Below are 20998 nucleotides of genomic sequence, written 5' to 3'. Positions count from 1 at the left end.
AGAGCTACACACACACCCAGAGCCACACACACACCCAGAGCCACACACACACCCAGAGCCACACACACCCAGAGACTGCCATAGTGTACGAGCAATTACGCCTGCAGAACGCAATGTGATCTGCCTGTATCTTGCTGCCTATATCTTGTCTGACTTTTTTTTAACCTTCACATATTTTGTGTGCTATGAAAATCGAGAATTTAGTTGAGCAATTAGCATTTCAGTCACTTTAAGGTGGCAACAGGGCACCGGTCTCGAGAAATGGGCCCATCTCAACGAGTGATAATAGGAGCTAATAAAGCAACAGAGAGGAAATGTTGGTTACCAAATACAAGGTCGCCATCTCTGCTCATGTCACCAAAATACATGTTTTTAGGTCTGGGCTTTTCCGGAAACAAGTGATCAGGTGTTGAAATCTAATAGACTTAGACTATGATGAGCTCAACTCCCACAAGACTGAGGTTGTCAAATTACTTGTAAGGGCTGAGAACGCGGAGTGCAAACCAAATGGACCAATGTGTCCACCCTGTCTGTGCCTCTTTGGGTAGTCCATTCTACCTAAAGTTAAGGGCTGTTATCCTTAACACTCTCGGGCTAAAACAACGCTGTATGTTTGGTATATAGCTTCCCGAAGCGTCAGCATAACTTCACCCGAGGCCCTCGACCAGCCACCAAATAGTGCACAGGGGCGATTTAAGAATATCCGGAGTCCAAAAAAAGATAGGTCCATATGGCAGCGCTTGATTTATTTTGTAAAGCGCTTAAATGCGTAGTTATGTGAATATGTTAACCCCTCTGTAGAACTGCGTGACTTTCTGAATTCAGGAAATCTCGATATGCAACACTGGCGCCCTGAGACCCAGAGTGGCAGAGAGCTCTCTGCTGAAACATCCGGTGCCAAATTACAGCGCTTAAGCAGAAATAAAACAGACGCTCACCAGAGCGCGCGCACGGAATCAGGCATCCCACACATATAAACATAACCTCCCCCATCACACTGCTGGGCCCGAGTGAAGACCAGCCATCTCTACACACACCCCTCACGCTTTACCAATGCTTGTTGGTTCCACTCTCTTACCTTCTCGTGCTCTGCTTGCCCAGGAACCGCCGAAGCCAGCCAGGAAGGCGCTGTCACTTCTTGGAGATAATTCTCCTGACGGCCGAGAACACGTGCGTCTTCAAAGGTTTCTCTTGGAAGACAAGGGCGTCAGCATGAAGGAAAGACACGGCGTGATGCTGAGACGAGTGGGTGCAGCGGGGAGAGAAGGGCCCTGCCCGAACCACTCCTTACACTGCACCGGTCCCGGTGAGGTAATGGTACAGAACATTGCCATGCAGCCCATAACGCCTCGATGCCCCCTGCCCATCCCCAGTCACTCTATGCTTACCTCTGTGCCCTGATACCGCGGAGGCCAATGTGAAAGCCAAAAAGACCAATAAAAGCGGGAGATACAGCAAGGGAGACGGGAGCCGCGTCCCGGAGAGGTGAGGCTCCCATGGCCGAGGCCGGATCTGGGCCTCAATGAGTGGAAGCCCCACAGAACGAGAGTCTCGGAAATCACGAGTCACAGTGATTACAGAGTGAACAAATGACAAAAGCAGACGTTAAGTTACATGAGGCAAAAGTGACAATTGTGAGCAAACAAAATACACGAGGTGTAAAAGGTACATTACATATACGAACTCGAAAGTTTCAAGACGGAGCTTCGCAAGTAAGCTACTGCCCGTATGATATTTCACTTATAAAACTGATTCAACCAAGAGTTCCATCAGGGAACTTTTTGCAACAGTCAAGAAACTGGCAAAACCTCCAGAAAATAAGAACATGGTTAGTCAACAGCTTGTAAACAACCTGGCCACTTTTTTCAAGACAAGGTTAAAGGAGTCTATGACTTCTTTTTTAGCAAGTACAAACTCCACATATAACCCATTTTCCGTCAGCTTGTAAATCTGACAGAGATTCTCCTCATTATCCGGTACTTGACAATGGTACCCTTCACGGTAACATCAGAGACTGTTACTGATGCTACAAAACATCTTTCAGGAAACTTTAGGTTTGCTAAAGACTATCAAATCGGGTGTCCCAAAAGATCCTTGTCCTCCCAAATTAATGTAGTTAGTGCCTGAAACTGCTGCCATAGTTCTCACTGACATCTTTGATAAGATGTTCAGTACTGGTCACTTTCCAGGAGAGTGGAAGAAAGCATACATTTTACCAATGCTTAAAAAAACAATCTGGATCCAACAGTTTTAAACAATGATCGGATAATAGCAATGCTCCCATTTCCTGCTAAAACAGATTAAAAAGCCATCAACCTAGAACTCATCTCTAATGTAAAAAAAATTAACATTTTGGATGCAACCCAGTTCACAGTACAGAACTAGCCTTCATTACGGCCTCTGAGGAAATCGGGCAGATCCATGACACAGGAGGAACTGTGGCTCTGACTTTATAAGATCTCTCGGCGACCTTAGACATGGGCAACCCCTCTCTGCTTCTGGAGCAGGAACAAAGCCTCTCCCGTCTTAAATCTTTTGTGTCTGGACGAGAGCTGAGTGTGGCTTTGGACGGGTTTAGCTCTCCCCTTTCGCACTGCCATGTGCTGTCAGGGGTCAGCTCTAAGCCATTCCTTATTTAATCTTTATGCGACCCCATTGGCGACTGATTAAATCCTTTGGTTTTGAGCTAATGCACAATGCAGACGCCACCAAAATTTTGGTGTCGGTCACTAGTAATCCAGAGGAGAATTCTGCCAGATTCCATGACTGCATCCTACATATTAGGGAAATAGACGAGAGATGGATGATAACAAACTAGTTAAAGTTAATCTTATCCAAAAACTGAAGTCTTACTATTCAGAAGGAACCTGCCCTTCTGGTCTCCAAGCTGGTGGCCTCAAGAGCTAGCCACACTCTCTACTCCAGTCACTAAGGTAAAAAAACTAGGAATACTTTGACAGTAAATTGGCTATTAAGGGCCATATCATCAATATTATCTCTGCTTCTTTCTTTACCCTGAAATTAGTCAGGAAGGCCCTGCCCTTCATCCCATCAGATCTGCAGAAAAGTGTTAGACCTCATTGAATCAAAACTAGACTACTGTAACGCTCTGTTTATGAACATCCAGAAGAGATTCTCTAAGCTTCAGATCATACAGAACGCAGCAGCCCGACAACTGCAGGGCATTCCTAAATACAAATTGTGTCCCAATCCATAGTTCAGCTGCACTAGCTTCCCATCAGCAAACAAATCTACTTCAAGGCTTTGTTTATCGCCTTCACATCGCTGCACAATATATGAACAGAATATCTTTTTTTTTTTTTTAAAATGTTTGCACTACACTCCTGTTTGGCCTCTCCAATCTGCAACTGCAGAAAATCTAGTCAATCCTAGATTTCAGAGATCTGACTGGTTTGGCAGAAGTTTTGTGGTATGTGCCGTTCGACTGTGGAAATCCTTGCACCACAGTATTAAAATAAATATAAATTGATAAACTGATAAACTGATTCCATCTAAAACTCATTACAGTCATAGAACTTACCCCTCTGAACCATGGTTCACCAATACCCTTAGGCTATATAAACAACAAGCATTTACAATGCAATGGTTTCGCCTTTGGAAAAGTTCGAGCTATTGGCATTGTAAATGACAAAATTTGTATTTATGTGTTGGTTTTGAAAACAGATAAATAAATGGCATTGTCATTTACATTGCCATTAGCTTAATCTCTCGCAAATGTGAGACCTATTGTACCCTACGGACGAGCTCAGCAGACAGCAATTACTACCACACACACACACACCCAGAGCCACACACACACACCCAGAACCAGCCACACACACCCAGAACCAGCCACACACACACCCAGAGCCACACACACACACACCCAGAGCCACACACACACACACCCAGAGCCACACACACACACACCCAGAGCCACACACACACACACCCAGAGCCACACACACACACACCCAGAGCCACACACACACACACCCAGAGCCACACACACACACACCCAGAGCCACACACACACCCAGAGCCACACACACACCCAGAGCCACACACACACCCAGAGCCACACACACACCCAGAGCCACACACACACCCAGAGCCACACACACACCCAGAGCCACACACACACCCAGAGCCACACACACCCAGAGCCACACCCATAGCCACACACACACCCAGAGCCACACCCAGAGCCACACACACCCCCAGAGCCACACACCCCCAGAGCCACACACACACACACACACCCAGAGCCACACACACACACACACACCCAGAGCCACACACACACACACACACCCAGAGCCAGAGCCACACACACACCCAGAGCCACACACACACCCAGAGCCACACACACACCCAGAGCCACACACACACCCAGAGCCACACACACACCCAGAGCCACACACACCCAGAGCCACACACACCCCCAGAGCCACACACACACACACACACACCCAGAGCCACACACACCCAGAGCCACACACACACACCCAGAGCCACACACACACACCCAGAGCCACACACACACCCAGAGCCACACACACACCCAGAGCCACACACACACCCAGAGCCACACACACACCCAGAGCCACACACACACCCAGAGCCACACACACACCCAGAGCCACACACACACCCAGAGCCACACACACACCCAGAGACTGCCATAGTGTACAAGCAATTACGCCTGCAGAACGCAATGTGGTCTGCCTGTATCTTGCTGCCTATATCTTGTCTGACTTTTTTTTAACCTTCACATATTTTGTGTGCTATGAAAATCGAGAATTTAGCTGAGCAATTAGCATTTCGGTCACTTTAAGGTGGCAACAGGGCACCGGTCTCGAGAAATGGGCCCATCTCAACGAGTGATAATAGAAGCTAATAAAGGAACAGAGAGGAAATGTTGGTTACCAAACACAAGGTCGCCATCTCTGCTCATGTCACCAAAATACATGTTTTTAGGTCTGGGCTTTTCCGGAAACAAGTGATCAGGTGTTGAAATCTAATAGACTTAGACTATGATGAGCTCAACTCCCACAAGACTGAGGTTGTCAAATTACTTGTAAGGGCTGAGAACGCGGAGTCCAAACCAAATGGACCAATGTGTCCACCCTGTCTGTGCCTCTTTGGGTAGTCCATTCTACCTAAAGTTAAGGGCTGTTATCCTTAACACTCTCGGGCTAAAACAACGCTGTATGTTTGGTATATAGCTTCCCGAAGCGTCAGCATAACTTCACCCGAGGCCCTCGACCAGCCACCAAATAGTGCACAGGGGCGATTTAAGAATATCCGGAGTCCAAAAAAAGATAGGTCCATATGGCAGCGCTTGATTTATTATGTAAAGCGCTTAAATGCGTAGTTATGTGAATATGTTAACCCCTCTGTAGAACTGCATGACTTTCTGAATTTAGGAAATCTCGATATGCAACACTGGCGCCCTGAGACCCAGAGTGGCAGAGAGCTCTCTGCTGAAACATCCGGTGCCAAATTACAGCGCTTAAGCAGAAATAAAACAGACGCTCACCAGAGCGCGCGCACGGAATCAGGCTCCCACACATATAAACACAACCTCCCCCATCACACTGCCGGGCCCGAGTGAAGACCAGCCATCTCTACACACACCCCTCACGCTTTACCAATGCTTGTTGGTTCCTCTCTCTTACCTTCTCGTGCTCTGCTTGCCCAGGAACCGCCGAAGCCAGCCAGAAAGGCGCTGTCACTTCTTGGAGATAATTCTCCTGACGGCCGAGAACACGTGCGTCTTCAAAGGTTTCTCTTGGAAGACAAGGGCGTCAGCATGAAGGAAAGACACGGCGTGATGCCGAGACGAGAGGGTGCAGCGGGGTGAGACAAGCCCTGCCCGAACCACTCCTTACACTGCACCGGTCCTGGTGAGGTAATGGTACAGAACATTGCCATGCAGCCCATAACGCCTCGATGCCCCCTGCCCATCCCCAGTCACTCTATGCTTTCCTCTGTGCCCTGATACCGCGGAGGCCAATGTGAAAGCCAAAAAGACCAATAAAAGCGGGAGATACAGCAAGGGAGACGGGAGACGCGTCCCGGAGATGTGAGGCTCCCATGGCCGAGGCGGGATCTGGGCCTCAATGAGTGGAAGCCCCACAGAACGAGAGTCTCGGAAATCACGAGTCACTGTGATTACCGAGTGAACAAATGACAAAAGCAGACGTTAAGTTACATGAGGCAAAAGTGACAATTGTGAGCAAACAAAATACACGAGGTGTAAAAGGTACATTACATATACGAACTCGAAAGTTTCAAGACGGAGCTTCGCAAGTAAGCTACTGCCCGTATGATATTTCACTCATAAAACTGATTCAACCAAGAGTTCCATCAAGGAACTTTTTGCAACAGTCAAGAAACTGGCAAAACCTCCAGAAAATAAGAACATGGTTTGTCAACAGCTTGTAAACAACCTGGCCACTTTTTTCAAAACAAGGTTAAAGGAGCCAATGACTTCTTTTTTAGCAAATACAAACTCCACCCTGACAATAGATGATGATGCACATATAATCCATTTTCCGTCAGCTTGTAAATCTGACAGATTCTCCTCATAAGGTACTTGACAATGGTACCCTTCACGGTAACATCAGAGACTGTTACTGATGCTACAAAAAATCTTTCAGGAAACTTTAGGTTTGCTAAAGACTATCAAATCGGGTGTCCCAAAAGATCCTTGTCCTCCCAAATTAATGTAGTTAGTGCCTGAAACTGCTGCCATAGTTCTCACTGACATCTTTGATAAGATGTTCAGTACTGGTCACTTTCCAGGAGAGTGGAAGAAAGCATACATTTTACCAATGTTTAAAAAAACAATCTGGATCCAACAGTTTTAAACAATGATCGGATAATAGCAATGCTCCCATTTCCTGCTAAAACAGATTAAAAAGCCATCAACCTAGAACTCATCTCTAATGTAAAAAAAATTAACATTTTGGATGCAACCCAGTTCACAGTACAGAACTAGCCTTCATTACGGCCTCTGAGGAAATCGGGCAGATCCATGACACAGGAGGAACTGTGGCTCTGACTTTATAAGATCTCTCGGCGACCTTAGACATGGGCAACCACTCTCTGCTTCTGGATCAGGAACAAAGCCTCTCCCGTCTTAAATCTTTTGTGTCTGGACGAGAGCAGAGTGTGGCTTTGGACGGGTTTAGCTCTCCCCTTTCGCACTGACATGTGCTGTCAGGGGTCAGCTCTAAGCCATTCCTTATTTAATCTTTATGCGACCCCATTGGCGACTGATTAAATCCTTTGGTTTTGAGCTAATGCACAATGCAGACATCACCAAAATTTTGGTGTCGGTCACTAGTAATCCAGAGGAGAATGCTGCCAGATTCCATGACTGCATCCTACATATTAGGGAAATAGATGAGAGATGGATGATAACAAACTAGTTAAAGTTAACCTTATCCAAAAACTGAAGTCTTACTATTCAGAAGAAACCTGCACTTCTGGTCTCCAAGCTGGTGGCCTCAAGAGCTAGCCACACTCTCTACTCCAGTCACTAAGGTAAAAAAAAACTAGGAATACTTTGACAGTAAATTGGCTATTAAGGGCCATATCATCAATATTATCTCTGCTTCTTTCTTTACCCTGAAATTAGTCAGTAAGGCCCTGCCCTTCATCCCATCAGATCTGCAGAAAAGTGTTGTGTTAGACCTCATTGAATCAAAACTAGACTACTGTAACGCTCTGTTTATGAACATCCAGAAGAGATTCTCTAAGCTTCAGATCATACAGAACGCAGCAGCCCGACAACTGCAGGGCATTCCTAAATACAAATTGTGTCCCAATTTATAGTTCAGCTGCACTAGCTTCCCATCAGCAAGCAAATCTACTTCAAGGCTTTGTTTATCGCCTTCACATCGCTGCACAATATATGAACAGAATATCTTTTTTTTTAACTGTTTGCACTACACTCCTGTTTGGCCTCTCCAATCTGCAACTGCAGAAAATCTAGTCAATCCTAGATTTCAGAGATCTGACTGGTTTGGCAGAAGTTTTGTGGTATGTGCCGTTCGACTGTGGAAATCCTTGCACCACAGTATTAAAATAAACACTGATCTGCTGACCTTCAGACGGTCTTTAAAAATATGGCTCTTTAATCATTAACTTGCACCTACTTTACAGATTAATGTCCGACTTTTCATTTCTGGCTCAGCTCCTAGACACCTTCGGGTATTAGAGTGCTCTATTAAACCTCATTTCATTTCATTTCAAAACAAAAAAAAGCAATCAGCCAAAGCGAGATGAACTACCAATTATCCATTTAGAAGCACATCTATTGCATACAAAATGACCCAAATGTCAGCTAATGAGATGGAAGTGCTTCAATTTCCACTCCTTCTAGAAGGCACCACTGGTCAAATTTTAAAGCACGAGTTAGTAATATAGAAAATGTGAGCCTCAAAGAGGGACGGAGGGAGGATTGCATGTGAATTCATGAAAGTTAACAGTGATCGAGAACTGTAGTTACTGATAAGTATTTCTTCTCCATAATTGGATTTTTCATAGACTCACAAGCTTGAATCAGATTGGCAAGCACTATAAACATTGAGACATAAAGGAAGGAGTGAGAAGAAGGTTCACCGTACTGAAAAGGTGTTCAGGAACTGGTTGTCCCAAAGCAAATTCCCTCACTGATTCAGTGTCCAACCAACAGTGCCTTGTGAACAGGTGCGGCTCTTCCAGTGCTGTGTTTCATGTTTTTGCCTGCTGTTTGCGCAACTCCCCATTGCTTTGCCTGCTTTAATTTATCCATGGATGTTAAGTGCGTGATTTTGCTTACTATTCATTATATGCATGGCACATTAGATATTGATTTATTCACTGTTTTATTATGATGGTACAATGTTAGTTTATCATATAGAAGTTTGAATTATTTTAGGTATGAAATAGGTGCACAAAAGAATATATGTGAGCAGGTGCTGATGGTAGCACTACATCATTTTTACAGCACTTTTTTAATGTATAACAAGCATTTGACGTTTTAAGGTAGTATTTAAACTGAAATCACAATTATAATGGGAAAGAATTTTTTTAGCTTCTGGGGAGAAGGAAAGTATGAAACACTGCACTGCAGACAAGGCTGTGGGCTGGCATATTTACTGGTCCATGGTCTCTTATCTACGGTCCTCTGACCACACAATGGCAAACAGACACTGGTAGACCTTGTCGTGACAGTAGCAGATTTCATTGTAATGTAAGGTGGATTTGTAGAGCGCTGCTTGTCGTCCGTGAGGGTATCCATGCTCTGAGTAGACATGTAGTGAGGATGGGCCTGAGTACAGGCAGTCTCGATGGTGCCGCAAGAAGAGTAATTAAAAAGCAAGGTCTTAAGCTTCTTGTCGAACTCAAGAAGTGAGGAGGAGGCCCTGATATGTTGGGAGAGAGATCATTCCAGGACTTGGCGTCTTGGTAGAAGAATGATTGACCTCTCCTTCTGCCTCTGTGGACGAGGGGAATGTGTGTGAGTGAGAGCACTCTTGAGGAAAGTTGTCGGTTGAGTTGGTGGAAGTGAGCGGCTGATTGAGGTAGCGAGCCCAGTGCTGTGTACTGACTTGAACGCATGTGTGAAGTTTGAGCCAGCAGTGCTTTTGGTTGGGGAGCCAGAGATGCGCTCTGATGAGTAGTAGGGGATACCTTGGATCTCTGTTCTACCCGTTGTTCCTGCCGTTATTTTACCAACAGACCTAAGCCTCGCGGAACCCGCTTCGCGGGTCCCGCATCGCCCCGTGGATTGAGCGTCTGACTCCTGTGGTGCCTGAGGGGTGTGCGACAGGGCAGGGCTGCGAGCGTGGAAACCGGGACTCGCTTTCCCAGGAGTCCCGGTTTTTCCACTGGCCGAGTCACCTGGCCCGCTCTCCCTGACCGCCCCGCCCACCTCCATCCAATTGAAAAGGCGAGGACACCGCAAGCGTCGTGGGATACCTTGGATCTCTGTTCTACCCGTTGTTCCTGCCGTTATTTTACCAACAGACCTAAGCCTCGCGGAACCCGCTTCGCGGGTCCCGCATCGCCCCGTGGATTGAGCGTCTGACTCCTGTGGTGCCTGAGGGGTGTGCGACAGGGCAGGGCTGCGAGCGTGGAAACCGGGACTCGCTTTCCCAGGAGTCCCGGTTTTTCCACTGGCCGAGTCACCTGGCCCGCTCTCCCTGACCGCCCCGCCCACCTCCATCCAATTGAAAAGGCGAGGACACCGCAGCGTCGTGGGATACCTTGGATCTCTGTTCTACCCGTTGTTCCTGCCGTTATTTTACCAACAGACCTAAACCTCGCGGAACCCGCTTCGCGGGTCCCGCCTCGCCCCGTGGATTGAGCGTCTGACTCCTGTGGTGCCTGAGGGGTGTGCGACAGGGCAGGGCTGGGAGCGTGGAAACCGGGACTCGCTTTCCCAGGAGTCCCGGTTTTCCCACTGGCCGAGTCACCTGGCCCGCTCTCCCTGACCGCCCCGCCCAACCTCCTTACGGCCCTTAACCTACATATACGTGAGAGCAACGCTGCGCGTGAGCGCACGGGAGCGCCCGGGGCTAAGCCCGGGCAAAGGGCGGGCCGTCTGTGGCCGTCTAGGGCCGGATACGGCCGGGCTGGGCCTACCATCTAACATTGGAACTGGGGTAAGGAAAAGGTAATTGATTATCGTGCCTGCCATTTTGAGTCCCTGCCCAATCATCTAAAAAACATGGCAACAGACAACTTGAACTCGTCGCTTCCTACGTCTGTCACTACAAGTATACTGGGCCCCTTGGATAAATATTTTGCAGGTGCCAAAAGGGACATAGACAAAGAAATAGAGATGGCAGAAAGGAGAGCAGAACGCCACCTCTCTATAGAACTCTTAAAGCATAAAACTTTGGTCCCCGTAAGAATTGAGCTAAAGAGTCCACCTTCAAATAATAATGTCACATCTGTAGGAGAGTCTGATATGGACTTATTTAATATTAATGATATCCCCCGAATTTTTAAAGAAGGCCCCCTACAAACAAATGAAAAGGAGACCATTAACTTAAGCAACACGATACAGCCTTCACTGGGTACTGAAGCCCTGATTGACCTTAATTCTCCCATCATTGTGGATCACGATTTGCCACATGTCCCTACTCACTCTTCCCCTGTACCAATTTGGACGGTGGAGGAGGGCTCTCAAGGTGAAGTACACTCACTCCAAACAGCCAAATCACTTGAAGGGAAAACACAAAAAAAGAGAAGCCTCGAAGTGTGCCGTTCGCCACCGAGGAAAAAAAGGAGGAATACAATGGGGAGAAAAAAGTCTCTTAACATAAAAACACCATGTCTAGTAAAGAACTACCCGGCTAAAGTCAACAAACCTACTGCTAAAGAGGTAGCAAGTAAACCACAAGTGGATTCGAATATACCATTAGGAGATCACTCGTATAGAGGGATAATCGAGGACATTGAACGTCTCCTCAGATCCTACATGTTTCCCCTACTAGAAAGAGTTAAAAAGTTGGGAGAGACTATGGACCGCTTTTTAGCGGAAAGGACATTAAATGAGGCCACAGGACAAAATATTTATAAATAAACTGAACAAGTACAGCTGCAACCAACAGTGACCCAAAGTAAGGCCCTCCTGGAAAAAACCCCGTGAACAGTAACATAACACCCGGCCTAGCGGACACACAAGTATCACATGCGGGAAAAACCAAGACTATGCCCACGAAGGTTCTCACAGCCACAGATGCAAGTAGAAGGAATGTACCACTAGACAAGCGGGTTAAAATAAAATATAAGGGTAATGTCGACCTCCCCCCAGAGTCAACAAACTACGTCATTATCCTGACTGGGGTCCCTAGGTTACAAACAGGTAGCATAGAGTCAGATTCCAGTCTAAAGAATAGGGTCATACACTGGCTAAGGATGAACAGACCATTGCCACCACACCTAAATGGGGACATAGTGTCTGTGAGAAGATGTGACTGGGTTGGTGTGAGACCAAAAGATATAGAAGGTGACGTAATTATTATAAATTTCAGGGACCACCGAGTTGTTACTCACATCTTAGATTGGTACTCAGGAAGAAAGGAGGGGAGTGTATCTACCCGCAATTTGACCTATTTTTATCCACAAACAATGATGAAGCCCCATGTACACTCCTTAAAAGAGGGGCACTCCAACTTCTACGCTTTTGGTAAACATAAACCATATTACACCGCAGTAAGGCAAAGCCTTAATGACCCCTTATTTCCCCCATTTCCCCCTATTCACCAATATTCTAACAGACATAACCCCCGTTTTGATTATAATTATTATCCCATCAACCCGAATTATTACTGGAATGTTCCACTACGCAACCTCCTTGACCCATTTTCTGGCATAGATCTAAATGACTGACTTGATGATTTCACAAGGAACACAAGCAGAAAGCCAGGGAGTATAAGGGAGTCTGTACCCAAGATATTTATAAGTGGACAGACATCAGGTAGTAGGTTAAACACAAACCGAGTTAATGAAATAGGGAAGATTCAAAACAGTAAAACTGAAAATCAGATTAGGGAGGAGGAAATCACAAATATAACAGATGGGGTACCAAGGAGGGAGGTAAGGGGAAAAGTACCCCCGATAACAATTAAAGATGGAAATACTCTCAAGATAAAGAACATAACCACAGAAGCATGCCAAATAAGCGTAGTAACCTGGAATGTAAGTGGGATTGCTAGCAAGGTGTCAGAAATATCATGGGGAAAGCTTGTAAATGATATGGACATACTCTGTGTTCAGGAGACCTGGGCTTCAAAGGAGGTGCACATAGATGGCTTTAAGACATTTCATGTCCCTGCAGTACCTTCCAGTCATGGTAGGCATAAAGAGGGTTTATGCGTCTATGTGTCTAACCGCCTAAATACTTCCACTAGTTTGGGTAGATCAATCTCACCTCACTTCCAAGTGGTTACCATTCATTTAAATTGTAGAAATGTGTTAATAGTGGTAAACTTCTATAACAACATTGAGAACGTCGCCTTTAGGGATGAACTATTGAAAATGTCAAAAGAAATGAGGGCGGTAAAACCTATACTAGAGAAGGACTTAATTTGGGTTTGGGTAGGGGATTTTAACGTAAATCTATGCACAATGGAAACATGCGGCTATCAAGATTATGGCATGGACGAGCACGGGGATTGCAGCCACTTTCAACATCATATGAAAGGGGAAATTTTAAATAACATCATGGCCAAGTTTGATCTTGGGTTTGCAAATAGGTTATGCCACCCTAAGGTAAAGTTCACCCCCACTTTTTTGGCAAGGGGATTACATTCTATCATAGATTTTATTATCCTGCCCAATAGATATGGTAGTCGGGTGATGAACTTCGAGACCCTTGTCTCTGGTCTGAGTGACCACCTACCAATATAAATCCTTCTTAGTGTAACAGGAATAAATACCCCCTCACTAATTGAGACCCTGGCTTGGACGCAGAACTTAGCGGTTGCACGCCAAAACGGTATAGCCATAAAGTGGAGAATGCTAGATCCCGAAAGAACTTCACAAAAAATTGTGAAAGAGGCACTCCCATCATTACTCATATGCTTACAGGACAACCCTAGAAAAGGCGAGATCCTGGAGGCATTTAGCAATATCACTAGGAGTATACAGGGAGTGCTGACTAGGACGTGCTCCAGGAAGAATATTGTCAACAAGGGATGGTTTGATAATCAATGTAGAAAGACACACAAAGCCCTTAAATTGGCAGTAAAAGAAAAAGTAAAGGACCATGCCACGATCACAACATTCAGGAAGGCATATAATTTAGCAAGGGTCCAAGGAAAAAAGGCCATAAAGGAAAAAGCATGGCTAGATCTAACAAACGCGGCGGAGAATGGTGATTCTAAATTATTTTGGCAAGTAGTCAATTCACCATTCACTAATAATAAAGCGATGGCCAAAATGGAAATTGCCATTGATGAGAACTTATGGGTTGAGTTTTTCTCAAAAGTATACTGCAATGTCCAGGAGGAGCCCGAAGCTCAATGTAATTACTGCCCCATACCGCTAGAGTTTAATTTAGAGGAGGTCGTGACGGCCATAAAATCCACACAGAATAATAAAGCACCGGGGCCAGATGGGATCCCAAGTGATCTTTATAAATTAAATGTAGATCTGTGGGCTCCCGTCTGCCTACGTGTAATAGAGGCCTGTTGTGAAAAAGGATTTGTCAAAACATTGGCGGAGTCGCTAATTATCCCCATATATAAAAAGGGTGATAGGGATAGCCCATCAAATTACAGGCCAATATCACTCTTAGATTCACTATCGAAAATTGCAGGTAGAGTGGTGTTGACTAAGTTACAGGTTTGGGCAGAAGAGAAGAATATCCTTACGCCAGTGCAATATGGATTCCGCCCAGGGATGGGTACAGTAGAGCAAGTCTTGAACCTCGTCCTTTTGCAGGGGAAATACATTAGGGCAAAAAAGGGTTGTTTTTACGCGGTCTTCGTCGACCTTTCGTCGGCGTTTGACTGCGTGATACACAACAAATTATGGAAAACTCTAGAAGAGATGAAGGTAGACCCAGCATATGTCCTCTTTTTGAGACAATTATATATGAATGCTACTGCGAAAGTAAGGTATGGGCTGAGCGGGGAATGTACTAGGTCTTTCCGCATACAGAAGGGGGTGAGGCAAGGATGTGTGCTGGCCCCATTCCTGTTCTCATTATATACCAACAGTCTGGAGAGGGAATTGGGAGCCAGCGGCATCTATTCCCCTAAGGTTGGGAATAGACAGATCTGCTCCCTACTGTATGCGGACGACGCTGTGCTGATGGCAAGAACTAAGGTTGGTGCCCAAAAAGCTCTAAAAAAATATGTTGACTACATGGGGGAGAGGGGCCTCATTCTTAATGCCAAAAAATCCTTTGTGATGGGATCCGGCAAAGGTGGGGCAAGATGCAAGCAACTTAGTGTGGCAGACTTTTACTTACAGGCTACAAAAACATTCACATACTTAGGTGTCACAATTGAGGCAACGGGGGCGTGGGCCACTGAGGTGAAAAACCGATCCCTAGCATTTAAACGTTCGGTTGCGGCTGTAAAGCATTTCGCAAGTAAATTGGGGAAAAAACAACCAGATATAATGCTTAGGATCTATGTGGCTAAGTGTAGAAGTATCGCCCTGTACGGAGCGGGAATATGGGGATATCATGATGTAACAGCTCTCCAAATCATCGAAAATGATTTCTTCCGATACCTCCTGTCCCTTCCAAAAAGCATTTCAGTCTATAATTCCCATATGGAACTAGGAATGGCGCATCTGACAGACTTGATTAAAACGCAGCCAATTCTACTATGGAGGAGAATCTGGGTGACACCAGAATTGGCTCTAAATCGAGAAGTAATTAACGATGTCATGGCTCTGGACAATGTAAAAAGCATTAAATGGCTTGAGTACGTGAGGAAAGTCTTCGAGGATATTGAAAGGCCTGAATGGTACTATAAACCTGAGCTAATTGGGAAAATCCCCAAGAAATCTCTAAGAAATCTATGTATGGAGCACTTTAATAACTTGAGGTTTGCGACTGAAGTCAGTAAAAGAACTGTGATGGATCATCAATCGCTACTGACTTCTTATAATATTCAACCATACTTGACCATCACGACCTTGGGGTTTGAACGTTTTGTCTTATGCAGATTCAGGTTTAATATTTTTCACCACCTGGTCTCCTATCCGGATAAAAATGACGAACAGATCTATGGCCCCCTGCCCATGCGATAATGTATCTGTTCAGTCTACCTTCCATCTCGTACTACTATGTAAATTGTACAAGAAAAAGCGCGCTAGATGGTTGAAACACTATTTGAAAAGTGGGGCATGGCGACAATGTAGGGTAGCTTACTCGAACCTCCAACAATTAGGAAATCCTCTATGCATTAAGATTATGGCAATGTTTTTAAAAAGTGTGTTAAAACAACGGAATTCTCTATGTATCAAGGCCTAATCGATTGCTTACTTTTAACAATTTAATACTCTTTTTAAACTATTATGTGTACTTTGTAATTGTGAAATATGAAATGCTTTTATGATTTTTAAGTATGGAGAAAATCGAATAAAGCTTTGAAATTGAATTGAATAGTGCAGGAGGAGTCTAGGATGTGTCTGAAGGTGGCGTTTTGGATGATTTGAAGTCTGTGAAGAAGATGGGTTGGGATGCTGGCGTAGTTTGTGTGTTGCCGTGGTCAAATCTGCTTGTGATTAGGGCCTGCATGATGACATGTTTCCTGTCCAGTGGGAGACACTTGAAGATTTTACATTACATGTGGAGGATTTGGATGCCTGCGGAGGTGAAGGCGTTGACCTGGGATTTCATGGTGAGGTTGGTGTCCAGGATGAGGCCTAGGTTCCTAGCATGGTTGGTTGGGGGTCCGATTTTGGCGGGCCACCGGGTCGAGTCCCAAGGTGATCCCTTAGTCCTGAAGATCAGCACTTCAGGTTTGTCGGTGTGGAGATTGTGGCAGTTCTTTTTCATCCAACTGGCCTTGCTGGTCGTGCAATGTTTGAAGTTTGTCTTAGTGGTGACTGTGTCGTCTGAGAGGGATATAATGAGCTGGGTGTTGTGATTGTGGGAGAGGATGTTGGTTCCATGTGATCTGAAGATGTTAGCAAGAGGAGTCATGTACATGTTGAAAAATGTGAGAATGAGTGGTAATATCTGTGGGACTCCGGACTCCTTGGGTTCTGATGTGAATGGTGTCAGCCTGACTGTGTCCTTCCGGAGAGGAGGAAAGCTATCTATTTGAGTGCTGGTCCTTTTATTCCCGCTTTGTGTAGTCTGGAGAGGAGTGTGTGGTGGGATACAGTGTTAAAAGCGGTGGTGAGGTCAAGGAGGATGTGGGTGATGGTCTGTCCATGGTCGAGGATAGTGGGTATGTCATCTGAGGCAGCGATGAGAGCTGTTTTGGTACTGTAGTGGTTTCAGAATCCTAATTGCAAGCAGTCCAGGAGTTTGTGGCATTCTACCCGGTCAGAGAGCTGTCAGTTGATGGTCTCCTCAATGACTTTGGTTGGGATGGGGAGCAGCAAGATGGGTCAGTAGTAGCAGAGTACTTTGGGGTCAGCTGAGTTTTTTTTTTTTTAGGAGGGCGGCGACTTCAGCGTGCTTGCAACCATCTAAAAAGGTGACTGTCTTGAGAGTGGTGTTGATGATGGGGGCAAGTGCAGAGATTATCGTGACTTTTCCAGGTTGTAAATTTGTAGATATAGTGGGGACAGAGGTCTGTGGGCGCCCGAGTAAAGTGTCTTCATTATTGCTGTAGTGTCCTCAATGGATAGAGAGCTCCATGAAGTTGGTAGTCTTTGGTTGAGAGGTTAGCAGGCTGGGAAGGTCAATGGGAGGTGGCTAGGGTTTGTAGTTGCTGTAGGTCTTGGCAATTTTTTTATAGTAAAAGTCAGAGAGGTTGTAGAATAGTTCCTGGTTAGGGGTGATGGTGTGGGTTGCGGCTGTTGGCTTGGTGAATTCATTGACAATGGTGAAAAGTTCCTTGCAGTTGTTGAAGCCAGATTCCCTCCTCAGGGCTTTTTTCTAGGTCTCTTTCACTTGATAGTGATAGTGTTTGGCCTTGTAGGTGTTTCTTGCAGCGGTTCCTAAGAAGGTTCTCCATTTCCTTTCAAGTTGTTTGAAAACTCTCTTGCACTCTCTAAGAGCAGCATTGTACCAGCTAGTTTGTTTGTTGGCTCTTTTGGGTTTGATGTTTTTTTAGAGCCACCAGCGTAATGTATTTGCAGCCATTCCAAGAACTCCAGCATGGCACTTTGTGGCAAAGCGGGGATAGCTCAGCACAAAAAATACAGAGGGATTTTAAACATAGATTGTACTGAATACTATGAAATTCTTTTTCACTTTGATTTTAGTTATTGCTGTAGCAATCCTGCTCATTTTGTTCATGGCATGTATCCATATAACATGCACTAACCTAAGACATACATTTTAATTAAAGAGTTAAAAAAATAGTAGTATGGATTTCTTGTGTGAGTGCACTGATGTGGGGATAGTGCTCTAGAACCCACACATACATAATCCTAAACCTAACAGGAATGATTTTCTTTCTCAAGGCTAGAATTTTGAAAGAGCCTTCCTCCTACAGAGGGCTAGATTATCCAAGTTTGGCCTGTATTTTCCTTAGAAAGGCTAAAAAACGTATCAAGTAGCTGCCCTGCTTAAGTCAGTCAATGGGACTCCAGGACACAGAATCATTGTTGCTGAAAGCCTTCTTGTGGAGCGTGTCCTGAATCTCCTCACAGGGGACAGCTGGCATTATCATGGCATTGGAATATCCAGAGCATGCAGTATAACGAATAGTTTTCTTACCTGTCGGTGTAGTTTTGCAGCTTGAAGATCTTTCTGGATTCACTATGCTGTGCATATTCCGCCATCTTGTGGTTGGAGTCGGAAAGTGCTTTATATTTTATTTTATTTTTTTGCTGTGGGAGGTTGCGAAACCTGATCCCTCTGGTGAGGCTACAACCCCCATCGTGTGTGTGCAGGCTCTCAGATTATTTTTTCCGCCATGGAGATCGGAGGTGCCCTGAAGACTTCGGTGAAAAGACAGCAACAGTCGCAGCAGGCAGAAGAGCCACACCAGAAACTCCAAGGAGATAGGTGGTAATAACAGAGTTGCATGAGGGAGAAATCTTGAGCAAAGCATCTTGTTGGGCGCTGCTCACATTATTCCTCATGCAGCAAGGCAAGTACACTTGGTTGCCTTTACAAAACTGTCCCCAGACGGTATGGGGTTTTTCTGCACTGTGCGAATACTTCATCCACAAAGGAGGTAAGATTTTCATCTTGAATGTATGATAGCATCATGATGGATAAAATGCTCCACGCACAAGCGCAGGGCTTTTAAAATGTAAGCTGGATTTATTTAAACAAATTGGGAATATATACTAGTCTGTGTAACCTGCCGGTATTTACAGCACCGTGCGGGTACGCATGCAGGATTTTGGTACTGCAGTTCAAAAGCAAAAATATTGAAAAGGCGTCATGGGAAGGGATTATATCCCAGCCTTTATTTCATTTTCAGACATATAGGGTAAGGGGGAATATCCAGAGCATGCAGTATAACTGAAATATTTGCTGGCAGCAACTCGCGAGGGCCGATCAATTTCAAGCTCCTGACCACATCGCAAGCCACGAGACACACTCCACAAAATGGCTACTACTGCGCACCACCAGATCTCGGGGCTTGAGCTACGGGCACTTGCATCAAATAAAGGTAGATTTGCTTTGGCTACCACTTTAGCGCACAACTTCCCCGGCGCTGAGCTTTGCACCACTCCTACTTTTGCAATGACAAGGGTGCTGTGACTCCTAGCATATCTGCAACTGCAATAAGTTTGGATTCACCTTGGGGGCCTACCCTTATTTGGGTGTCTGAAAGAAACTAAGAGCTGGACCCCTTAGCTCAAAGTCTTAGCAATACATAATCTTTTAACATCTACACAATGAAGATGACACTCCACTCCATTGGAGGGATACAGAAACATCTGAGGACAATAACCTCAATAAGGTGGCAGATCTAAGGTAGTTTGGGAATGAAGGTCAGATCAGTACGAAGAATGACTATCGTTAGTGAACTACATACAAGTTAGCTCACTAAAGATAATGTCTTCCCAATAAATTCATTTAAAGTCCATCCTATTTATGGACTGAAGCAGGTTTTTTATTAATTGTGATTTTTAGTTCTGACTGTACTGTGAGTCTTTTCACAGGTAGGAAGGCTTGAGTCCATCGATAAAACCCCTAGACCAACCATAATGACAATAAAAATGGTTTGGCACTTGAGAAGTGACATTGCTGCAAGTTGCACTTTAAAGGAAGTACACTTTAGTTCTGATTGCGCTAGTTGTAGCACGGAAAGAAGCTGGGCATGGAACTGGAACCTCCAAAGGCTCCAACCAAAGCCTCTTTCTTAATGACTGCCTATCAGATCAACTAAAGATCCTACACAAGGATTAAACCAAACATCACTGGGGGTTCAGTGGACTATGATAAGCTATCAGTACAGGCCGGGCCTGGAAACCTTTGAATACTGAACAAATTAGACTTTAAATGAACTAAACATAGTTGAGAGGATGATATCAACAAACTTCAAACATGGATATTCAACTATCCTTTTTTGACTCTAACCTCCCACCTTATTATAGTCTGTACTCCTCTGTCAAGCACTCTGAAGTAACCGAAAGGAGAAAAGTAACAGTTCATGACATTTCTTAATAAATAAATGAGTCACACTGGAGGGAAGATTACATCCCATCTGTTGTACCATAAGCATTGTGCGTTCTACCATTCCCTATCAAAATAACTGAAGCCTTATAAAACTGAATTTAGCACCCACTTTCAGAATGGTCACCATAACGAGATATGTACTCCAAGAACCTATGATAGATCCTTAGTTAGTATAACTTAGTAAAATACAGTACTGAGTAGCATGTTTTCAAGCTCTAATACTGCTCCATTTTGGATTATATACCTGAAACATACTACTGTGAGACACTGTGCTATTGCAGCAGTCCAGATTCTTACACTTGAAACATGCAACATTGCAACGCACAATTTTGAGGGAGGACTATAACACAACAGTTGATCACCCCAAAAATATAATTATTTTGCTAATTCTTACCTCTCTGTCTAATTCACAGACATCCATTCCGGTCACAAGGCACTCCCAAATTTCTTTGGCACGACTCCACCCCAAGTATAAAGTAGCTTCTTGCAGAAAAAATGCCAGAAATTTTAAATGTGCCTCCAAGTACTGCAAATGGATGCAAAATAAGAAGCTAAACAACATTTAACATAAGACAAATAGTAATTCATTAACTTAATCCTTCACATATTCATAGGATGTCCTTAGGGGAATACAGTGTTTTAAGTTATACAATATAGTAGCTGATGTAAAGCTTGTGCAACAAATTGGTAGGTGGTTAGCAAACATCTAAATAT

At 44.8% G+C, this 20998-nt stretch overlaps 1 protein-coding gene across 4 annotated transcripts in view; it reads right to left on the bottom strand.

Moving 5' to 3' along the window:
* Positions 1-20998, bottom strand: part of USP24 (ubiquitin specific peptidase 24) — a 2099319-nt gene that overhangs the window by 1708110 nt on the left and 370211 nt on the right. For all 4 annotated transcript variants that reach the window (XM_078670143.1, XM_078670156.1, XM_078670149.1 and 1 more), the window contains exon 18: positions 20679-20810. In XM_078670143.1, the coding sequence (XP_078526269.1) occupies positions 20679-20810 (132 nt within the window). The remainder of the gene's footprint in view (positions 1-20678; positions 20811-20998) is intronic.

The sequence above is a fragment of the Lissotriton helveticus genome, chromosome 1_2 (genome assembly GCF_964261635.1).
Source record: "Lissotriton helveticus chromosome 1_2, aLisHel1.1, whole genome shotgun sequence".
Lineage (NCBI taxonomy): Eukaryota > Metazoa > Chordata > Amphibia > Caudata > Salamandridae > Lissotriton > Lissotriton helveticus.
The sequence above is the reverse complement of the archived record's forward strand: the minus strand, read 5'-3'. Positions and strand labels throughout refer to the sequence as shown.